The following is an 18798-nucleotide window of genomic DNA, read 5'->3' on the forward strand; positions in this document are numbered from 1 at the left end:
GGAGAGCAGATCAGGAGGGAGGTGAAAGGACCCCTGTTGGGAGGTTGCTGCAGCCCTGCAGGTGAGAGGCCGCTAGGCTGGGGCCTGGCGGAGGCGGGAGTGGGAGGCAGAGCCCCTTAAAGCCACCTCCTCGTGGTATAACGAAGCTGCTCTTAGTGGGAAGAAGAGTGGGGCAGAGCGGGTTTGGGGGAGGGAGGAGCTGGGAGTCAGGTGGCACATATTAATTTGGGAAGTGCTGAGATGTCCAAATGGACAGGCAGGAGGCAGGAGGGAGGGCTGGGCTGGCCCCACACGAGGGAGATCTGTGGGGGCGTGTGAGGAATGGAGGTGGACGGGGCTGGAGAAGCTCACCCAGGCCCTGAGCATGGACTGGAAGAGGTTCAAGGGTTCCAGAGAGGGCACAGGCAGGAAGTGGAGAGGGAGCAGGCATGGGGGTGCTACAAGGAGGGGGTCGAGAGCCTGAGCCATGTCAGCGGGGCGCAGGAGCAAAGCCCGAGGGGTGGGCTCCGGAGAGAGGGCAGGAGAAGAAACAGGCCCAACCAGACCATGGAACTAGCTTGTACAGCCCCTGCCGGGACGTGCTTAGATTCCTGGGCTCCCGGGGCTTGTCTCAGCACCATCTGGAGGGTCAAAGGGAGAGCCAGCCCTATCCACAGAGGCCTGGGTGGAGGGAGCCTGGCAGCACCGGCCACCTCCCTGTCCCCTCAGGGCCCTGGTGTCCTCACCAGTTAAGTGAGGGGATTGGCCTGGGGGACAGGGGGATTCACTCACACCACCCCTTGGAATTGGGTCCTGAGTCAGCCCTATGGGGCTCTCTCTCTCTCTGTCACAACAAATCCGCTGCTGTTTTGTATATTGCACCCAGGATTCTGTCAGAAAAGGGGATCTGGCTGCTAAGACCAGGGTCGCAGAGCCACCCTGGACCAGGCAAGGTTTAAGGCCCTTCCTTACCTGACTGCTGTGGGTTCCCGCCCTGGCCTGTCCTGGGACCCTGTCCCAGAGGCAGACACATGGAGAGAAGGAGCCAGGTTTCCTCAGCTGACTTGGCGGGGAGTTGACAAATATTGACTTAAGCTTCTTAATGTTATAAAGGCAACCACCAGAAGAACCACAGGTCATCCCTTAACTAGCAAGAAGCTGGTCATGGAAGTGGGGCAGAGACATGGGAGGCGGACACGTGAGCCGAACCATCCCGGAGGCCACTAAATACTATGGCTGCTTGGAGGGTCAGGTTTTCCTGGACAACACTGGGACAGAGAGATGAAATAATTACGAGTTGGAAGGGAACAGACCTGGAAGAAGGAGTTTATTATTAATTTTACACCTCTTTGTAGTGTTAAAAAAAATTTTTTTTCCAGTGTATTTAGGTTATAATGAAATGGACAACAATTTAAGTGGAGACCACTATTTGATGGCCTGAGGGGAGTGGGGGGGGGGGGGTAGGAAGGCCCTGGACTGGGGCCCAGCTGGGGTGGGCAAGCCATCTCCCCAAACCCCAAATGGCTCAGGGGGACGACCTGGGGCCACTGGAGGAGTGACTTGAGCGTGCACCGGCAGCTGTAGGCACAAATCCCCACGCTCACACCCCTGCCCACCGAGGTAGCCCTGGGGGGGCTCATCAGGGCCCCAGGGCCCGGCTCACTACCACCTGGGACTCCCAGAACCTAGCGTTGACCCAGTAGATAGTCTAGGTGTGCAGAACTAGGGGGGCACTCTGGCCTTGCTCAAGTCTCTAGTTCAGTAGCTATCATTGTGGCCGACGGACATGGCCCAACATCTGTGAGCAAGTGCCGTTTTCTGGGCCCTTGCTTCTGCGACACCACCAGGGGGTAGGCTGGGATTTCTCAGGCTCAGCACTACTGACATTTTGGTCCGGATGATTCCTGCTACGGAGGGCCTCGGCTGATGCACTGTAGGACGCTCAGCCGCATCCCTGGCCTCTGTCCACTAGATGCCAGCACCACCACCCGAGTCGGGACAATCAGGAATGTCCCCAGACATTGCCAAATGTCTCCTGGGGGCAGAGTGGTGGAGCAGCAGGGGTGAGGACGGCGGAATGAGACCGGTGGTGGAGCACACACGTCCTAAGACGGTGGGTTCAAACCCAGACGCTCCCACTGACAACTTGGGCACAAGACTGCAAAAGTGGGGTGTGGTCCCAGAGTCTCCAGGACAGAAGACCTGTCCGCAGCCCGGGCAGGCCATTCCCCGGGGCATGGAGCCCCTGCTCTGAGGAACAAGGGCATGTAACCTGAGGGACACTTGAAGTGACAGAGCTGCTGTCACAGACGAGCCCCCACAGGCTACTTTCTCTGCTCCCCCCTGTGTTTGTCCCCCTCTCAGCCTCTCTGGCTTCCACCAAGCCTCTTCCCTCGCCTTCACTCCCCCTTCTCTCTTCTCCTTTCCTTCCCCGTATTTGGTTATAACGCACTATCAAAGGATATGTTTGATCATTTCCTTAGTCTTATTTAAAATATTCATTTTAAAGATAGAGGAATGGAACGTTTATTTCCTCTAAAATGAAACAGAAATGGCATCATGTCAATTACTTTCTGCCCATATGGCTCTTGGTTTGTACTTACGGGGTCAGGGCTTCTCCGGAGGGAAAAAGCTGTTAGATTATAGACTTTCCTTCTGGAGTGCCAGGCCCTGTCCAGGGCAAGGTGCTGACGGATCCCGCCCTCTGGGAGCCCTACTGTTCGCTGTCTCTCGTGTGTTCGGCCTCCCCGGCCTCTTACCCCAGGGGTGCGAGGAGAAGCCCTTTCCCTCTCCTTCCAGACACCTTTCCTGACACCCGTGGCAGAACACGTCATGGCAGTTCTGACCTCAGCCGAGGTCCCCTCCCTGTGCGCCCACCTCCGCTTCCATGCTGGCTTTTGTGCCTGCCGGCGGCCACCCCAGCCCCAAGACACTCACTATTTGGCAGAATCGTTGAGCTGATACTCCCGAGACCTGTTGAAGCATTCCTGGATTCCTGAGTCGCCCCAGAGCCGCATCATGGCGGAAAGCAGTTCTGCAGAGAAGGGCTCGGTGTCTTCCATCCGACTTACCACGTCACACACCATCTTGGCGTCAGCCTGTGAGGAGACAGGGGTGGTCTTTGAGGCTTCGGTGGGGTCACAGCCCTGGCCGGGCACAGGCTAGGGTACTGGGACCACGGCTCAGCCCTTGGCCTGCTCAGGAAAGGCGGGCCACTGGATATAGTGGGGATGAGAGCCATTGGAGCCTTCTGTCTGGCATGGTGACTTTCAATGTGGCAGTTTCAACTGTGCCCCATGCAGCCTGATTGTCTCCTGTGGGCAGGAGGGGAGCGGATAGGCCTCAGTCCTCTGCCTGCCAGCTCAACCAAGGCAGCCCTGCTTTCATTTTTTTTTTTTGAAAATGGTTTTGCAGAGTATTCTTTTGGGAAAAAAAAAATCAATGTTTTTGACTATTATAATTTTCTCTACTTCTTACCTAGGTGGAGCAAAGTCCCTGGAATTGGGCAAATCAGGAAGAGGGACGTTTTGGTTACTTGAGAATTCCAGGTAGCTGAGGGCCTGGCCCCCAGGGGACCTGTGCCTTGGGGGATGGAGCATGAAGCATGAAGAGGCTGGTTCTCCAGTTACGTCAATATTCAATGTCAAGAGCTGAGGCCCCTGGCCGGCCCAAAGCTAAAACTTAAAAATTTTTAAAAAGATTTTATTTATTTATTTGCAGCGGGGAGGCAGAGGGAAAGAGAGAGTAACTCAAGCAGACTCTGCGCTGAGTAAGGAGCCTGACGCAGGGCTTGATCTCATGACCCTGAGACTGTGATCTGAGCCAAAATCAAGAGTTGGTCGCTTAACCGACTGAACCACTTAGGCGCCCCCAAAACTTAATTTTATTAATTTTTAGTTACTTATTTGCCATTGACCTGTGGCCTACCTCTCCCTGGGGGCTGGAGAGGCCCAGTCCTGGTTAAACAAGGGAAGGGCAGAGGGTGAATAGAGAGATAGGGAGTTTGCCTCTCTCTGCCTCTCTCCTCCTCCTCCTCGGTCTGACGGGTACCCCAGGGTGCCCTGGGAGCCCGACACTCTGCTGCCCTTGCACGGACATCATGGTATAACGAGCAGGCGTCTTCCCCCTTCCCTTTCTCTGGGATACCACACAGGGTCCCCATCTTCAGAGATGATGGATCACGGACATGTAACCTCAGACGGGGAAGGCAGGGGCTCCTGGAGCAGTCACAGGACCTCCCCAGGCCAAGCACCTTGCACACACACAGAGCACTTCACAGCCTACAAAGCATGCGACTGGGTGCGCACGCATGTGCGCGCACGCACACACACACACGCGCGCAGACACACACACACACACACACACTCACACACACACAAAGTGCCTCCTGGAGGGGTGGGGGGAGGCTGCAGTAATGGGCCTGGCTCTCTGCCTGTCTGAGTCCATACGCCCTTCGCTTCTCGTCTTTGCAATTTCTGCCCCCTGAACGCAGGACACAGTTCCTCTGTCCTTGACTGTGAGCGGCTGGAGGCCATGCTCCGGTCCATATAAGGATGTGGAAGTTCTCTAGCCTGCCCTTCTGAGGCCTTGCAAGACCCCGCTTGTCCTGTGGGGCCTCCGACATCGTCATGAACATGCCCGGTCTCCCCTGTTCATCCCAGCAAGAGGATGGGGGACACATGGAGTACAGCAGAGGCACCCTGGGTCTCTGATCCCCAGCTGAACTCCTTCCCCGTGGAAAGAAATAATTTCTACTGCAAGTGACCGAGTTAGGGAAGGTTTCTTTGTACTGTTGTGGCCATCACTAACTAGTACAGTAGTCTCTGTGTTACTGTCCCCATTTTACAGGTTGGGAAACCGAGTGCCAGAGAGAGGAAGGCACTCACCTATGCTCGCGGGTGGGGAGTGCCAGAGCTGGGAGTCGGCATCAGGAGGTTCTGACCCCAAGGCCAGCCTCTGGGATCAGACCCACAAGTTCTGAGAGCAGCTGCCCAGCAGTACCTGTGAGGGCCAATGGTGCCTCATGCAGGGTCCACACCAAGGGCAACAGGTGCTAACCACAGGCTCTGCGCTCCATTGGAGAGAACTGTCGCTTTTAACATCGAGATGGGAGCGGGAGCTGGTGCACCTCACTCATACCTGGGCACTTGTCCCGCTTGCCTCAGAGCGTCCCGGCAGAGGGCCAGCTTCCTGGCCCGGCCTCACTGGCCCTCTGCTCCCGCCGTGTGGCAGGCTGAACGGTTTGGGACTTAGTGTTCGGGATGAGCAGGAGTGGGTGCGCACACAGCAGGGCTTCCTTGCCCTCTTAGAGAGGTGACTCTGAGACGCGTCTGCCAGGCTTTTAGAAGACCCTGGCTGCCCCAAGCCCCAATTCCTGCCCCCTGCCCTGCACGAACATCTGCGCTCCCTTCATTTCCCTTCCCTTTCCTGGGTCACCTACCCTGTCCCTTGGGGCTTCCTGAAATGACCTGAAATTCCTTGACTTAAGGTCAACTTTTTGAGGAACCCAAACCAGGACAAGAAGGTGCCCATCGGAGCCCAAGCCCCGGGCAGACCTTACCTACGGAGTGTTCCCATATTTCTGCCATCACAGGGCCTGCCCCGGGTCACTCTCCCGACCCCACCATGCAGCCCCTCAGCACAAGCCCCCCAAAGGTTCAGAAGAACATGTCTGCCTCGTGGCCGCTGCCTGCCCCCCCAACCCCGGGGGACGTCCTAGTGGCCGGGGAAGAGAGGCTGGGAGTGCAGGGCAAGGAGTGGGGGTGGCTGCCCACTGGCTCCTTCGTGCTCACATGTGCATAGACCAGTGGGGCCCAGGCCATCTCCCAGTGCAGGTTAGGGTGGCAGGTGTGGGAAGCTGAGGCAAGGAAGCTGAGAGGGGTCTGGCGGGCACATGCCCTACTCTGGGCCAGCTATGGGATTTTTCAGTAGGATCAGCCCCAGAGGATGCGCCCCTAGAGTCCGCGGTATCACCAAGACCTGTGTCCTGCTCCTGGCTAAGCCCCCAAGAACGAAGCTAGCAGAATGAAGCAGGCCAGTGTCCTGGAGTTCGGGCCCCTCATCCTCTCTGCGGCATGGCCCCGGACAAGACAGGTCCAGGGAGCCGAGTGGGTGCAGGGCAGAGTGGGGCTTGCGGCATCTATCCTGGCTGGGCAGTTGGTGTTGGCATTCCAGGGTCCCCTCCTCTGGCTGCCTTTCCCCCCGTTCAGCATGCACGGGCTGGAGCCTGTGGTGGGTGGGGCTGAGCCCTGGCTGGGGTTTGGGAGTGGGATGCCCCAGGCCTGCCCTATCCCTGACCTCAGGGGTCCTCTGGCCTTGGGTCTTCATCACTAGCTGATCCCTCTACCCTCAAGCCCTTCCAGCCCCCAGTCCTCTGACTGGGCTAGAGGAAACACGGACAACTTCACCTCTGGCAGGTGGTTCAAGAAGTGAGGGAAATTGCTAGAAATCTGCAGGTGTTCCTTGGGTGGGAGAGACACAAAGGAGATGAGGTTTAGCATCTGGGCACTCTGTGTTTGACAACAGATTCTATACAAAAGGTAAGTGGGGCCAAAGCCTTCTGTGGAGACTTTCTAGAACTGAGCTGAGCAGCTAGGTAGCTATGTACGCATCAGAGGCCTGTTTACTGCGGAAGGCAGAGGGGCAAGCCCTGGCGGCCGTCTACCCGGGGAAGGAAGCTGCACTGGGCCTGGAGGCTAGCCGGCCCAGCCCACAATGCCAGCCCTGATCCAGCTTCCTTGGGGTCCCGTCCCAGAGATCCTAGCCTTCCACCCACAGCGGACACGGAGGGCTGCCCACCAAGACAGGCTGGCCCCCAGGTTCTGAACCATGCTGGAGAGGAGTTTCTGCAGCCTCTGAGCCTCCCCTGGGGCACGGACCTGGAAAGCTGGCCCTGGGGCCTGGGTGATGGGTGCCCTCGGCAGGCAGTGAGTGACTCAGGCAGGGTGGGTGAGCTGGGGTGCTGCCTCCACCTGGGGCTAAAAACAGGCCTATGAATCAGGGGCCTACATGCTGACTCTGCTCTCAAGTGCCTGGGTGACCTTGGGAAACCTCGGTCTTCCTCAGCTCTCCACGTGCCGGCTGCCTGTCCTGTGTGTGGCCTGCGGTGCGGTGGTGAACTTGGCCAGAGCTTTCCCAACGTCCTCCTTTGGGCCCCACCTTCCTGGTTTCCGCCGGGTCCGTGACAAGGGAGTCAGGATGTGCAGGAGGGCGGAAGACACCCTCGGACCTGGGTTAATAAACCACGGCTACTCTTGACCCCGTTGTTTGTCTGCCCCCCCCCCCCACCGCCGTGTCCCAGCATTCCAGCAGGATGACAGCACAGTGCGGGAAAGGCTGGGACAGCTGGCTTGCTGGGCATTCTCCAGGGGACAGCCCAGGGGCTGAGGCTGTCCTCCTGGCTTCCTCTCATCCCAGAGGTGTGGCAGTGGGGACAGGGATCCTGTGCCGGTGGCGCCCCCCACCCTCCCCCAGCTGCCCTTGCTGTCTCTGCCCAGTCTCCCCCAGCTCAGTGTCCAGCACCACCACTAGCTCAGCTGCCCAGACACAGACTAGGCATCGCCCTTGGTTCTGCTGCTTCCCTTCCAGGTCCGGTGTCCTGCTGGTTTTTCCTCAAAGCTGTGTTCAGTCACACCACTTCTCCCCATCTTCTCACACACGTTCCTGGGGCCAAGCCAGCACCATCTTTCTCCTGACTGCCCTCAGTCCCCCTCCCAAGGGCTCCCTCCCTCCCTTGCTTCTCTCTCGTTTGTTCCTCGCACGGCAGCCAGCAGACTGTTAGTGTGACATCAATTCTCCTTAGAAAAAGAACTGAGCACACGGACATCCAAATAAAAGACTGCATTTCCTCACTTTGCTTGCTGCTGGGTGGGACCTAGTGACAAGTTCCACCCAATGAGAGGTCAACCAAAGTAGAGCACCCTTTTGAAAGGCAGGTTGTACCCTTTTCTCTAACTTCTTCATTCCTGGAGCTGGAACTTGGTTGTGATGGTTGGAGTTCTAGCAGCCAATTTGGACCATGAAGATGAGGTCCATACCCTAGAGAGTAGAAAACAGGTCTAGGTCCTGATAACTCTGTGGACACCCCAAACCTTCCGGAGATTTTTAAAGAATTTAAAGTAAATTTATTATTGAAATCATTATTTTTCAGGGCTCTGATATTCACAGTCAAACCTAATCCTAATGGTTACAATAGGTAACCTCTGTTTAAACTCTTTTAATTGCTTCTCATCATACCTAAATTCCAAACTTATTACCTTGGCCTCCAGCGCCTGCCTAGCTCTCTGTCCCAATCTCTTCACACCTTTCCCCTCTCATGGGGGTCCAAACACATAGCCCTTCTTTCTGCTGCCCAGGCAAACCAGGGTTATCCCACCTCAGGGTGTTCTGTTGGCCAGCTGATCTGTGCCTGGGCCCATCCCGACAGCACACTGGCCACAGGCCCAGCTGGTGATGTCATGTGTGCCTGCTCCTCAGGGCAGGGACGGTTTCCTGATTTCTCACAGTTCCCTAGGTCTCACAACGTGCCTTGCATATAGCTGGTGCTCAGTGACGTTTATGGGACAAAAGGGTTTTTGGCACTTAAATATCAGTCATGGCCCCAGTTTCTCACTCCATCCTATCTGTCCCCTGACTCTTCTTATCTGGTTGATTTCAACAGTATCTGTAGCCAATTTAATCATCATGGTAACTCTATAGGGAGCCATCCTGTTTAACAGACGGAGAGACTGAGGCTCTGAGGCAAGGGAACTTGCCCAAGACCATGCAGCTAATAAGGAGGATAGCCTGAGGCCAAGGGCAACCTTCCCTGCTCTCCTCTAGTCAAGAGCCCTGGACTTGTCCTTGAGGCCAGAGTGGAGGATGCACTGGTCCAAGCCCAGCTCCCTGGAAGGTAAGAAGGGTCAGCCTTGGAAGGGAAGGAAGGACCCTGCCAATTTGCTCTGGGACCCTGCAGAGGGAGCTAGGCTGGTGCCAAGCTTAACAAGCAATTAATAGACCCAGCGGAGTCTCTTGTCCCTTTGTCTACCTGCTTTCAGAGAGCCCGGGGAAGGTGCTCAGACTGGGCCTGACCTTCCCATCCAGGTCTCCTCCTGGGCCAGTAGTGAGGATGTACCCCCTCCCCCAATCCCATTTCCTCACCACTGAGATGTCTTCCATCCCCTCATTTTCTGGTCCTAGAGTCCAGCTTCCCTGAAAGAGAGCACTTCCTCTGATCTGGCCTGAGCAGTTCAGGTGGGGCTGGCTCTGTCCCCTGGTTCCAGCGGGGGACACATGGTCTGGGCCCAGCCAGTCATCCCGCTGGCCGCAGTGAACAGTTTGGGATAGACAAAGAATCCATATTTGTTAAATTAGACTACAAGCAGCCCCACTAGCCCAGACAGCCCCAGGACATTTGTAGAAGCAGTCACATATACTTCTGACTTTCCAGTTACTTGAGTCAATCCCTTGATTTTCTCGGGCCACGCTGGGGTGCTGACCGAGGACAGCCGGCATCAGCCCAGTTGAGTGGCTGGAACGAACAACCCATCCTTCCATTCACCTGCCAGATGCTGCTGGAGCCTTGGAAGTGCCCAGGTGTATTCATCAGCTGAAACTACGGTGGCTAACTGCACTTTTAACTGAATGCTTGGTTCTTCCAAACCTTTCCCTTCTCTTCAGGGCACTGTGCACTTTTCAAGAGACAGCGACAAAAGGGCTTGGAGTTCAGGTGCGACAGAGAGCCTCTCCCTTCATCCCCACAAGAGATGAGATGCAAAGGGTGTGTGTGTGTGGAGGAGGGGGGAACTTCTCGGTCGGGTGACCTGGGTTTACATCCTGGCTCCACAGCTTTCTAGCCTTGCGACCTGGCACTGCCCATGGCACCTCTCTGAGCCTCTGTTCCCTGATTAGTTCTCCCCTCCCAGGGCTGTCTGGGCAGAGGAAAACAGCCGAGGGACGTGACGCAGCTTTGCAGCATAAAGAGCCCTGCACATGTTCGTTATTATAAGCTAAGATGAAGTCCCCCAGACACAAACAACAAGCTGACATAAAATAAGCCTGTTTTTGTACAAGACTTTTCAGGCAAGCAGGATCGTCTTGATAACAATAATCACAGTAATTATAATAATAACCCCTTTCATTTGAGGAGTTGCTTTGGATCTTTCAGAGTTTTGCTCCATCTCTAATCTCCCAGGCTAAGTGAAGTGTGAACACACGGATGTACACGCTCATGCACACACAAGGACCCAGTCTTCTAGGGGCAGGGAAAAGCCAGCACCTGGCCCCGCCCCACCCCGCCCTGTGTGCTGCAGTTACCTGGGCCCCCGCCAGGGGGCAGGAGCACACAGGCCAACGGGAGTGGGAGCGCCTCGGACAGCCTGAGCGCAGAAGGCCAGACAGGGCAGAGCCAGGCAGTGCAGGGCCAGGCAGGGCCGGGCAGGGCGGGCGCAGTGGGTGTCTCTGCCTCCCTCAGGCTGCGGGGATGTCCTCCCAGCTCCTCTAGGGGAAGACGCACAGAGACCCCAGCTGCTGGAGGCCTGGCCTCTGACTGCAGTCCTGGCACGTAGAAAATGGTTGGCTGGGCACTCAGCAGCGGTTGGCCCAGCCCACCCAAGCCTGGACCCCTGGACCCCTGAGGCAGCAGGGTGGTCGTGTTCTCTCTCACACGCACACCCAGGGGAAAGCCCTCACTTCCTATCTGCGGCAGGGCCTTGGGACCGTGGGTGGAGAGGGGGCCACACCCTCACCCCTCTGGCAGGGGCCCACCTTTCTGGCCCTGGGCTGGCAGATGGCTTCCAAACTGTGAGCCTCCGGGAGGGGCTGCACACCAGGGGCAGCTGAGACGTTTGTGAAGTGTGTTCGTGAGTGGTGACCGTGGGGGCCCTATATGGCATGTAGTGGCTGAGGGCCAGATATCCTTGGGGCTTTCTTCACTTGGGCTTCCGGGTTTTAGCAAGGCCTGTGTCTATAGCACACTGTCTGTGTGGGGGGAAGCTGGGGGACATCACAGGTCTACCACTTGCCCTAGGGAAGGGAAACTTCCTGGGTCCCCAGAAAGATTCTGAAGCAGAACCAAGGATTTGGTGGTTTCTGATCTCACTTCTTATCAAATCTGCCCGTCCATCCATCCGTCCATTACTATACTACCTATTGAGGGTACCTCATCCACCCCCTCGGCCATCCACCCATCCACCCCCTCGGCCATCCATCCATCCATTACATCATCTACCCATCAGCCACCCTCGTTCATCCAGCCACTCACTTCCACACCCACCCACCTGTCCCTTTGCCTCTCTTCTATCCTACAACAGCACCTGTCTGTCCCTTAATTACTCATTGTCATGCCCATTCCTTTCACTCTGCCTTGACCTAGCTAGCCACCCACCCATTCATCCACCCATTTACTCATTTACCCATTATACGCCCACTAACGAGTGCAGTCTCGGCCTCAAGAACTTTCGCATTTGGCAAAAAAAGAACATACCGCCTAAATCTCCCCAGCCCCTTAGCTGGTGCCCCAAACACAGCAGGGGAGAACTGCCCCCTTGGCCTTTCCTCCCTATGCTCAGGTCCCCATCTTTGTCAGGGCCCTGCAGTCTTCAGGGATTTGTCCCAAGCCCTTCTGAGAACCTTCTCTGTTCTGGCCCAGGCTGCCTCCTGGGGAGGTGGAGAAGGCTGGGGTTTTCTGAAGGATCACACTCTCTGCAGCCTCAAAACCCTTGGATCTTCGAATTACTCAGAAGCAGCTCTTTCTGCTGGCTCATGATCCATCGAGCCAGGGCTTATAGTGGAAACTGTGGGCTGAATCCTCTGAGACCCTTTCACTGGTCCCAGTGCTCAACACCTAAATGTTTCCTCTCTGAAACCATCTGTCAGCCCCTGTGACTGGTCATGGGGTCCTACCCCCGGCCCCAGCCCAAGTGAGGCAGAAGGAGCCGGGGCTAGTCCAGTCATTGGTTCTTCCCCACAGGCTGGCCGGATGTCTTCTTGTGCTGAGCCCAAGGCTAGGGGTGGGGACCCACCAGCCAGCAGGACCTGGGCCTCGCCAGCCCAAGCCTGTAGTCAGTGGGGGCATTGGACGTATTAACTGATCTGACTTCTGGGAGGAGGACACGAGTAAGTGCTGGGCCTGGTGGAGAAACTGGGGTGGGTGGGGGGATGTGAGAGAGGTGTGTCCAGGGCACAGGCACTGGGGTCAGCCATGTCCAGGAGGCAGGGCACAGTCCAGAGATGCGTCTTCCTTGAGGAGGGAATTAAAGGGGGAAGACAGAGACCCTAATGGGAGTGTCCTCGAGGATGTCAGATGTCTCTCTGGCCACTGGCTGGGCCTGAGGCCTGGAGGGCCATGTTGCCCTTAGACATTAAACTAGGAATAGTCACCTTGCCTGCACAGGCGGCCCAAGGGGTGCCCACACAGACTGCATCTTGTAGGGCATCTGTCCTGAGCAGGTTAGTGTAAACGTGTGCACCTCCGTGGGGAGAGGGCTGGAGGCAGCCTCGGTCCCCTGCTGGGACAGCTCTGAAAGTCAGAGTCCCGCAGAGTGAACGCTGATGCTCCCTGAGTGCGGGGCCTGGGAAGCTCTCTCCCTCGGCCTCTCCTGCCCTCCTCTCAGTGCCCATCCCCTCCCGGCCCCAGCTCTGCTGCTCTCAGATGGCAGATGTCTCCCAAGGCTACCCCTGCAGGGTGTCCAGTGTGAGGCTGGGGAGAGCCACGGGAGGGTAAAGGGCGGTCGTCAGTCCACAGCTTCTGAGTGGGGAGGTGCTAAGGCCGGTGCAGAGTGGGCTGAGACCTGTGGAGGAGGCCTGCCAGTGCACAGATGGTTAGACCATGCAGGTGACTGGCAGAAAGGGGGGGATACAGGACCGAGGCTTGCCAGGGCCCTCAGCGGGGAGTTGATGGTATGTTTACATCACCGAGGCTTCCGATCACCTCAGATCCTTGAGGATGAAGTGGAGACTCACCCCGGTCCAGAGGTCCCGTCATCACCTACTTTGGGACAGCCCGACAATGGTAACCACTTTCTCTTGGTGCCTTTCACCCCTTGGCGGGTCCAGAACCTGCCAGGCTTTACCTCCTGGGCGTCTCTCCTAGACCGAGGTGCGGGGGACAGCTGAACCACCAAGCAGGCACTGTTCAGTCAGAAATAAACTTTAAGGTGAACGGGACAGAGATTTCCAAATCTGTGATACCCTCACCCTCCACCGCCGTTCTCCTGAGCACAATGTTCTAAGATAGGAGAAAAGAACTAAAATTGGAGAGGCTAAATTTCTAAGAAATGAACAAGGGCAGAATAAAATTACCCACACAGAGCTCAGTCAAAGGGAAAGAAAAGTGATAATGGCCAACCTCGTCTCGTCAGAACACGAAGTGACGATGGTTTAATTAGAGCCGCCTCACTTGGGAGATATTAGCAACACAATTATGTTAGAGGGTAGATGGAAGTTGGACCACCACACACATGGCAGGGGTTGGAAGAAGGCCGGCAAATCTGGAAGAGGGCAGGTATGGCCGACTGGTGCCTCTCCCCAGGCTTATTAGTTGATACCTCTTCCTGTCTCCTTGTCCCCTAGCTGGAGGCATTTGTTGAGCATTACCTTGATCAGATATTGCCTTTGTTCAAAAAGGAGCGTGTCACCCTGCTTCTGGGATCTCAGGGACATGGTCCGGAGCAGTGCCTCAAATGTCAGAAGACGTGGCCCTGCCTCCAACCTGCTCCGGGACCCTGGGCAAGCCTCAGCTCCCACTCAGGGTCCCAGGGTCCCCAAAGGTGCGAGGACAGGATTGGCTACACCAGTGGTTCTCAAAGTGTGGGCTGCACCCATGGGGGTCTCCGAAGTCCTTGTGGGGGTCTACAAGATCAAAACTGTGTTCGGGACGACGCTAAGGCGCTATTTTTGACCTTGCTAATAGTATCACAGCTTGCCCTGACGGTGCAAAAGCCACAGAAGAGAACACCACTAGCTCCTGAGCCGCAAGCAGGACCACCAGACTGTCCCAGCAACCACCATGCATTCCCGTGGCCGGTCACAGAAGATGCCACTTTTACTTAAGAATGTCCTTGACGAAGTAGTAAAAATCATGAATTAAAGAGCGATCTCTACCCCGAGTACCCATCTTTTTCATATTCTGTGGGATGAAATGGGAAGCATGCATAAAACGCTTCTGCAAACCAAAGGATGATGGTTTTCTGGAGGAAAAACACTTGCAAGCCTGAGCTGCCAGTGAAAATAGTGCCTTTCTTCGTGGGACACCACTTTCATTTAAAAGAATGCTTGACAGACAGACAATGGTGATTCTGATCTGGTCTCTGGAAGACATTTTCTAAAACAAACCAAGCGAGCCCATCATTTCAAGGAAAACAATGAACATATCTGTCACCAAAATGAAAAAAAAAAAAAAATTCCAGCTTTCAAGTGAAAGAATTTGGAAAACCAGTGTTTACCATCTTGAGCTTCATAGCTTCCCACTACCTAGAGGCTTTTCTGATGAGGTGGGTGTTGACGTTAACAAACATGAGTTTTTAATCCTGTGTGCTGAAACGTGTCAACATTTGGAAGAACCGTGTAACTCTGAACTAGCATTTTCCAAATGACCCAAATGGTGTTAAAAATCATGCATGGTTAAGAGAACCATTCAAAGCGCAAAGCAGATCAATGGACATTTTCAAGAGACTTTACTTTTTAAGAGCAGGTTTAGATTTGTAACAAAACAGAGAGGAAGGTGGAGGTTTCCTATATAACCCCAGCCCCTCTCCTGTCCACATCCCTCACCAAAGTGGTCCATTTGTTGCCAAGGATGATCCTACGTGAATACATCACACTCACCCGAAGTCTGTAGTTAACCGTGGGGTTCACTCTTGGATATTGTACATTTTGTGGATTTGGACAAATTTATAATGCCCTGAATCCAGAATTATGGAATCACACAGAGTATTTCCTCTGCCCTAAAAACCCTCCATACTCTGCCTATTCATCCCTTCCCCTCTCCCACGCCCGGCAACCATTCTGATCTTTTTACCGACCCCATTGTTTCGCCGTTTCCGGACTATCGCACAGTTGGAATCATACAGTAGGCAGCCTGTTCAGATGGGCTTCTTTCACTTAGTAATGTGCATTGAAGCTTCCTCCATCATGTCTTGTGGCTTAAGAGCTCTTTTCCTTCCAGTGTGGAATAGTATTCCATTGTGTGAATGGACCAGTTTCCTTCCCCACTCACCTGCTGGAGGGTATCCTGGTTGCTTCCAAGCTTTGGCAGTTATAAAGTTGCTATGAACATTCACGTGCAGGTTTTTGTGTGGACAAAAGTTGTCACACCTTTGCAGACAATATGGAAGAGTCTGATGGCTGGATCCTGTGGGAGGAGTATGTTTCATTTTATAAGAAACTGCCAAACTGTCTGGTCCAAAGTGTGGCGCCATTTTGCCGTTTCCCCAGCAACGAGCCAGAGTCCTGTGGCTCCACGTCCCCGTCAGTATTTGGAGTGGCCAGTGTTGCAGATTTTGGCCACTCTACTAGGTGTGGAGTGGTAGCTTGTTGTTTTAATTTGCATTTCCCTGATGGCATATGATGTGGAGATGCCGTACGCTCTCTGCCATCTGTACATCTTCTTTCGCAGTGTGTCTGTTAGGAGTTTGGCCCATTTTTTTAAAAAATATTTTATTTATTTATCTGACAGAGAAAGATCCCAAGTAGGCAGAGAGGCAGGCAGAGAGAGAGAGAGAGAGAAGCAGGCTTCCTGCTAAGCAAAGAGCCTGACGCGGGGCTTGATCCCAGGACCCTAAGATCATGACCCAAGCCAAAGGCAGTGGCTTAACCCACTGAGCCACCCAGGCGCCCCATCTTTGGCCCATTTTTAAGTTGGGCTGTTTTCTTACCATTGAGTTTGAAGAGTTCTTTGATTATCGTGGGCACCAGTCTTCTCGTAAACATGCTTTTAGCAAGTATTTTGTCCTAGCCCCCGCTTCTTCTTCTCTTGATGGTAGCCTTCACAGAGCAGTTTTAAATTTCTGTGACGAGCACTTTATCTACTCCTTTATGGATTGTGACTTTGGTGTTGTGTCTACAAGTCATCGTCAGATCCAAGTTCATCTCGGTTTCCTCCTATATTCCCTTTGAGGAGTTTTATAGTGCTGCCTTTTACATTTAGATCTACCTGTGATCCATTTCAAGTTAATTTTTGTGAAAAGTGGAAAGTCTGTATTTAGACTCTTTTTTTTTTTTTTTTGTATGTGATGTCCCAATTGTTCCAGCAACATTTGTCAAAGAGACTGATGGATTCTGATGTGACAGCACAGGGACGGGTCCCTGCTATAGTTTCAGACTGCAAACCTCCTTTCAGAAACCACCATTTGTCCATTTTGGGTAAGTTTCAAAGAAGAATTATCTGAAAAGGCTAGTAAAACATTCCTTCCTTTTTGAAATATGTGTTTATGTGGGGCCAAATTTGATTCCTATTCTTCAACCAAAACAACGAATCATGACAGACTGAATGCAGAAGCACATATGAGAATCAAGCTGTCTCCTATTAAGCCAGCCATTAAAGAGATTTACAAAAATACAAAACAATGACGTTCTTCTTACTACATTTTTAGAAATCAGAATAATTTTTCATAAAAATGTTGTTTATGTGTAATAGGTTTATCATAGTTATTTTTAAATGAATGAAGATTTAAAATTTTTCTTGGTTTTCATTTTTTTTCAACAAACAAATATTTATTGAGCGCCTATTATGTGCCAGGCACTGTTCTAGGAATACCCCCTCCCTAGAGGGAAAAAAAACCAAAAGAAGATAGAGGCAGAAAATAACATGTGGGCTGCTTCACAAATTTGCGTGTCAGCCTTGTGCTGGGGCCATACTAATCTTCTCTGTATTGTTCCAATTTTTAGGTATAGGTGCTGCTGAAGTGAGCACTCTTGGTTTTCTTTTCTAATGCAATAAAACTTGATAGCTGTAGCCTACATTAAGAAATTTGGGGGACGCCTGGGTGGCTCAGTTGGTTGGACAACTGCCTTCGGCTCAGGTCATGATCCCGGAGTCCCGGGATCAAGTCCCGCATCGGGCTCCCAGCTCCATGGGGAGTCTGCTTCTCCCTCTGACCTTCTCCTCGCTCATGCTGTCTTTCACTGTCTCTCTCTCTCAAATAAATAAATAAAATCTTAAAAAAAAAAAAAGAAATTTGGGGTCCTCCATAATTTTTTAAGAGTTTAAAGGGGCCCCCAAACCACAAAGTTTGAGAACCACTAGACCAGATCATTCTTTCTCAAACATTCTCCCCTAGCATCTTTATAACTTCTACAAAAGTCCTGTTTCATCTATGACTACCAGTTATTAATTTTCTTGGACACATCTTTGTGCGTTATAAACTTCATATCCTTACAGTCAATGAAAAGCCTGCGTGAAGTATTCAAAAACGTTAGACACCCACGAGAACGACGATGACCGTGAAAGCAGACACTAACGTTAAGTTCTCGCAGGATCCCGCTGCCTGCTGAAGGCTTTTGGCCTGGAGTCGTTTTGTCTTTGTTAACAAGGGGGAGAGTTCAGAGGTGTTAAGAGGATACTAGCACCAGCCTGAGACTTTCTTCTCGAGCTTCGCAGGCTGACCGAGAGGAAGGAATCGCGTTCTGACTCGGCGAAGCCGTGTTAGTAAACGTAGTGACTCTGTCCACCGTCCCCTCTCCGCACTCACACCGTCTCATTGCACAGAAGGGCAGCCAGCACCCCCACCCCGGGCATAGGGGCTCCCCGAGCAGGGTAAGAGGGAGCTGATGAGGGTTCCACCTGCATAAGTGTGACTGAGTCACACACCCCCGTGGGCTGAGAGGTGGGACACAGAGCCACAGCCAATACCTCTCGGTTAGAAAATGGAGAATTTCAAGTTTTTGCCAGTGGTGGTGGACAGCTGCCAGCGCTGGGGTTCAGGAGGAACCTCTGGGCTGAGGACCCAGAGCAGGCCAAACCAACCGGGTCCAGAGGATCAGTAAGTCCCGGCTACTGCTGTGTCCAGGGTGAGCACTGGAGCTGGCAATACCATCCCCCACACAGAGACACACTCATGGACATGCCTGCCAAGGAGGGGCCCCGAGACATAACCACAGTAGCCAGTATTTAGCGAGCACTCCCGTGGACTTTAGTTCATTTAATGTTCGTAAGTATTACCGTTTGGTCCTTTTATAAAGAGACAAACCAGAGGTCGGATGGGCTGTGAGATGGCCCAAGGTCACTCAGCCGGCAGGTTGGTGCGGCTGGGGTTCGAACACCAGCTCTCTGGCTCCAGAGTTTGCACAGCCCTGCTTCCCATGTCATGCTCTGGGGGCACAACTGAGGCCTGGGTAAAGGAGGTGGGGCCTTGTCCCAGGTCACCCAGCAAGCCTGGGGGCGGCACCCGCCGGCTGGAGTCCTGGTCTCCCGGCTTCTCCTTGAGGGCGGGGTCTGGGAAGGCTGCCCCCCTGGGCTTCCCTGAGCCCCACCGCTAAGGGGACAGGGCTCCCAGGCGGTGCCCACTCCGGGACCCAGTGTTAGCGTGTTGACGCTGGCACTGTGCACACATGAGGCGGTGGGATGGCAACAGGTGGTCAAAAACAAGGGTGACAAATAGTCTCGTCAACCAAAACACTGGAGAGGCAGAGTGGCAGCTGTGGCTGTGCCCCAGCTGGGCCGGGCCGAGTGCCAGTGGGCCACCCTGGAGGCAGCAGGAGGCGGAAGGCACGGTGGGACCAGGCCGGAGGCCGGCTCCCCGGGCCCCCAGTGCCTGGCCATGAGACAGGAGCATGGGGTAGGGAGGCTGGGAATTGGGTGAAGGCGGCCTGTCTCTCATGTGAGGTCAGCAGGGAGGGGAGGAT

At 54.0% G+C, this 18798-nt stretch overlaps 1 protein-coding gene across 2 annotated transcripts in view; it reads right to left on the reverse strand.

The window, feature by feature from the left end:
* The window catches only part of GNAO1 (G protein subunit alpha o1), a 166323-nt gene that overhangs the window by 23061 nt on the left and 124464 nt on the right, over positions 1–18798 (reverse strand). For both annotated transcript variants that reach the window (XM_082712514.1, XM_082712515.1), the window contains exon 4: positions 2917–3077. In XM_082712514.1, the coding sequence (XP_082568640.1) occupies positions 2917–3077 (161 nt within the window). The remainder of the gene's footprint in view (positions 1–2916; positions 3078–18798) is intronic.

The sequence above is a fragment of the Mustela nivalis genome (genome assembly GCF_964662115.1).
Source record: "Mustela nivalis genome assembly, chromosome: 18".
In the NCBI taxonomy this organism is placed as follows: Eukaryota; Metazoa; Chordata; class Mammalia; order Carnivora; family Mustelidae; genus Mustela; species Mustela nivalis.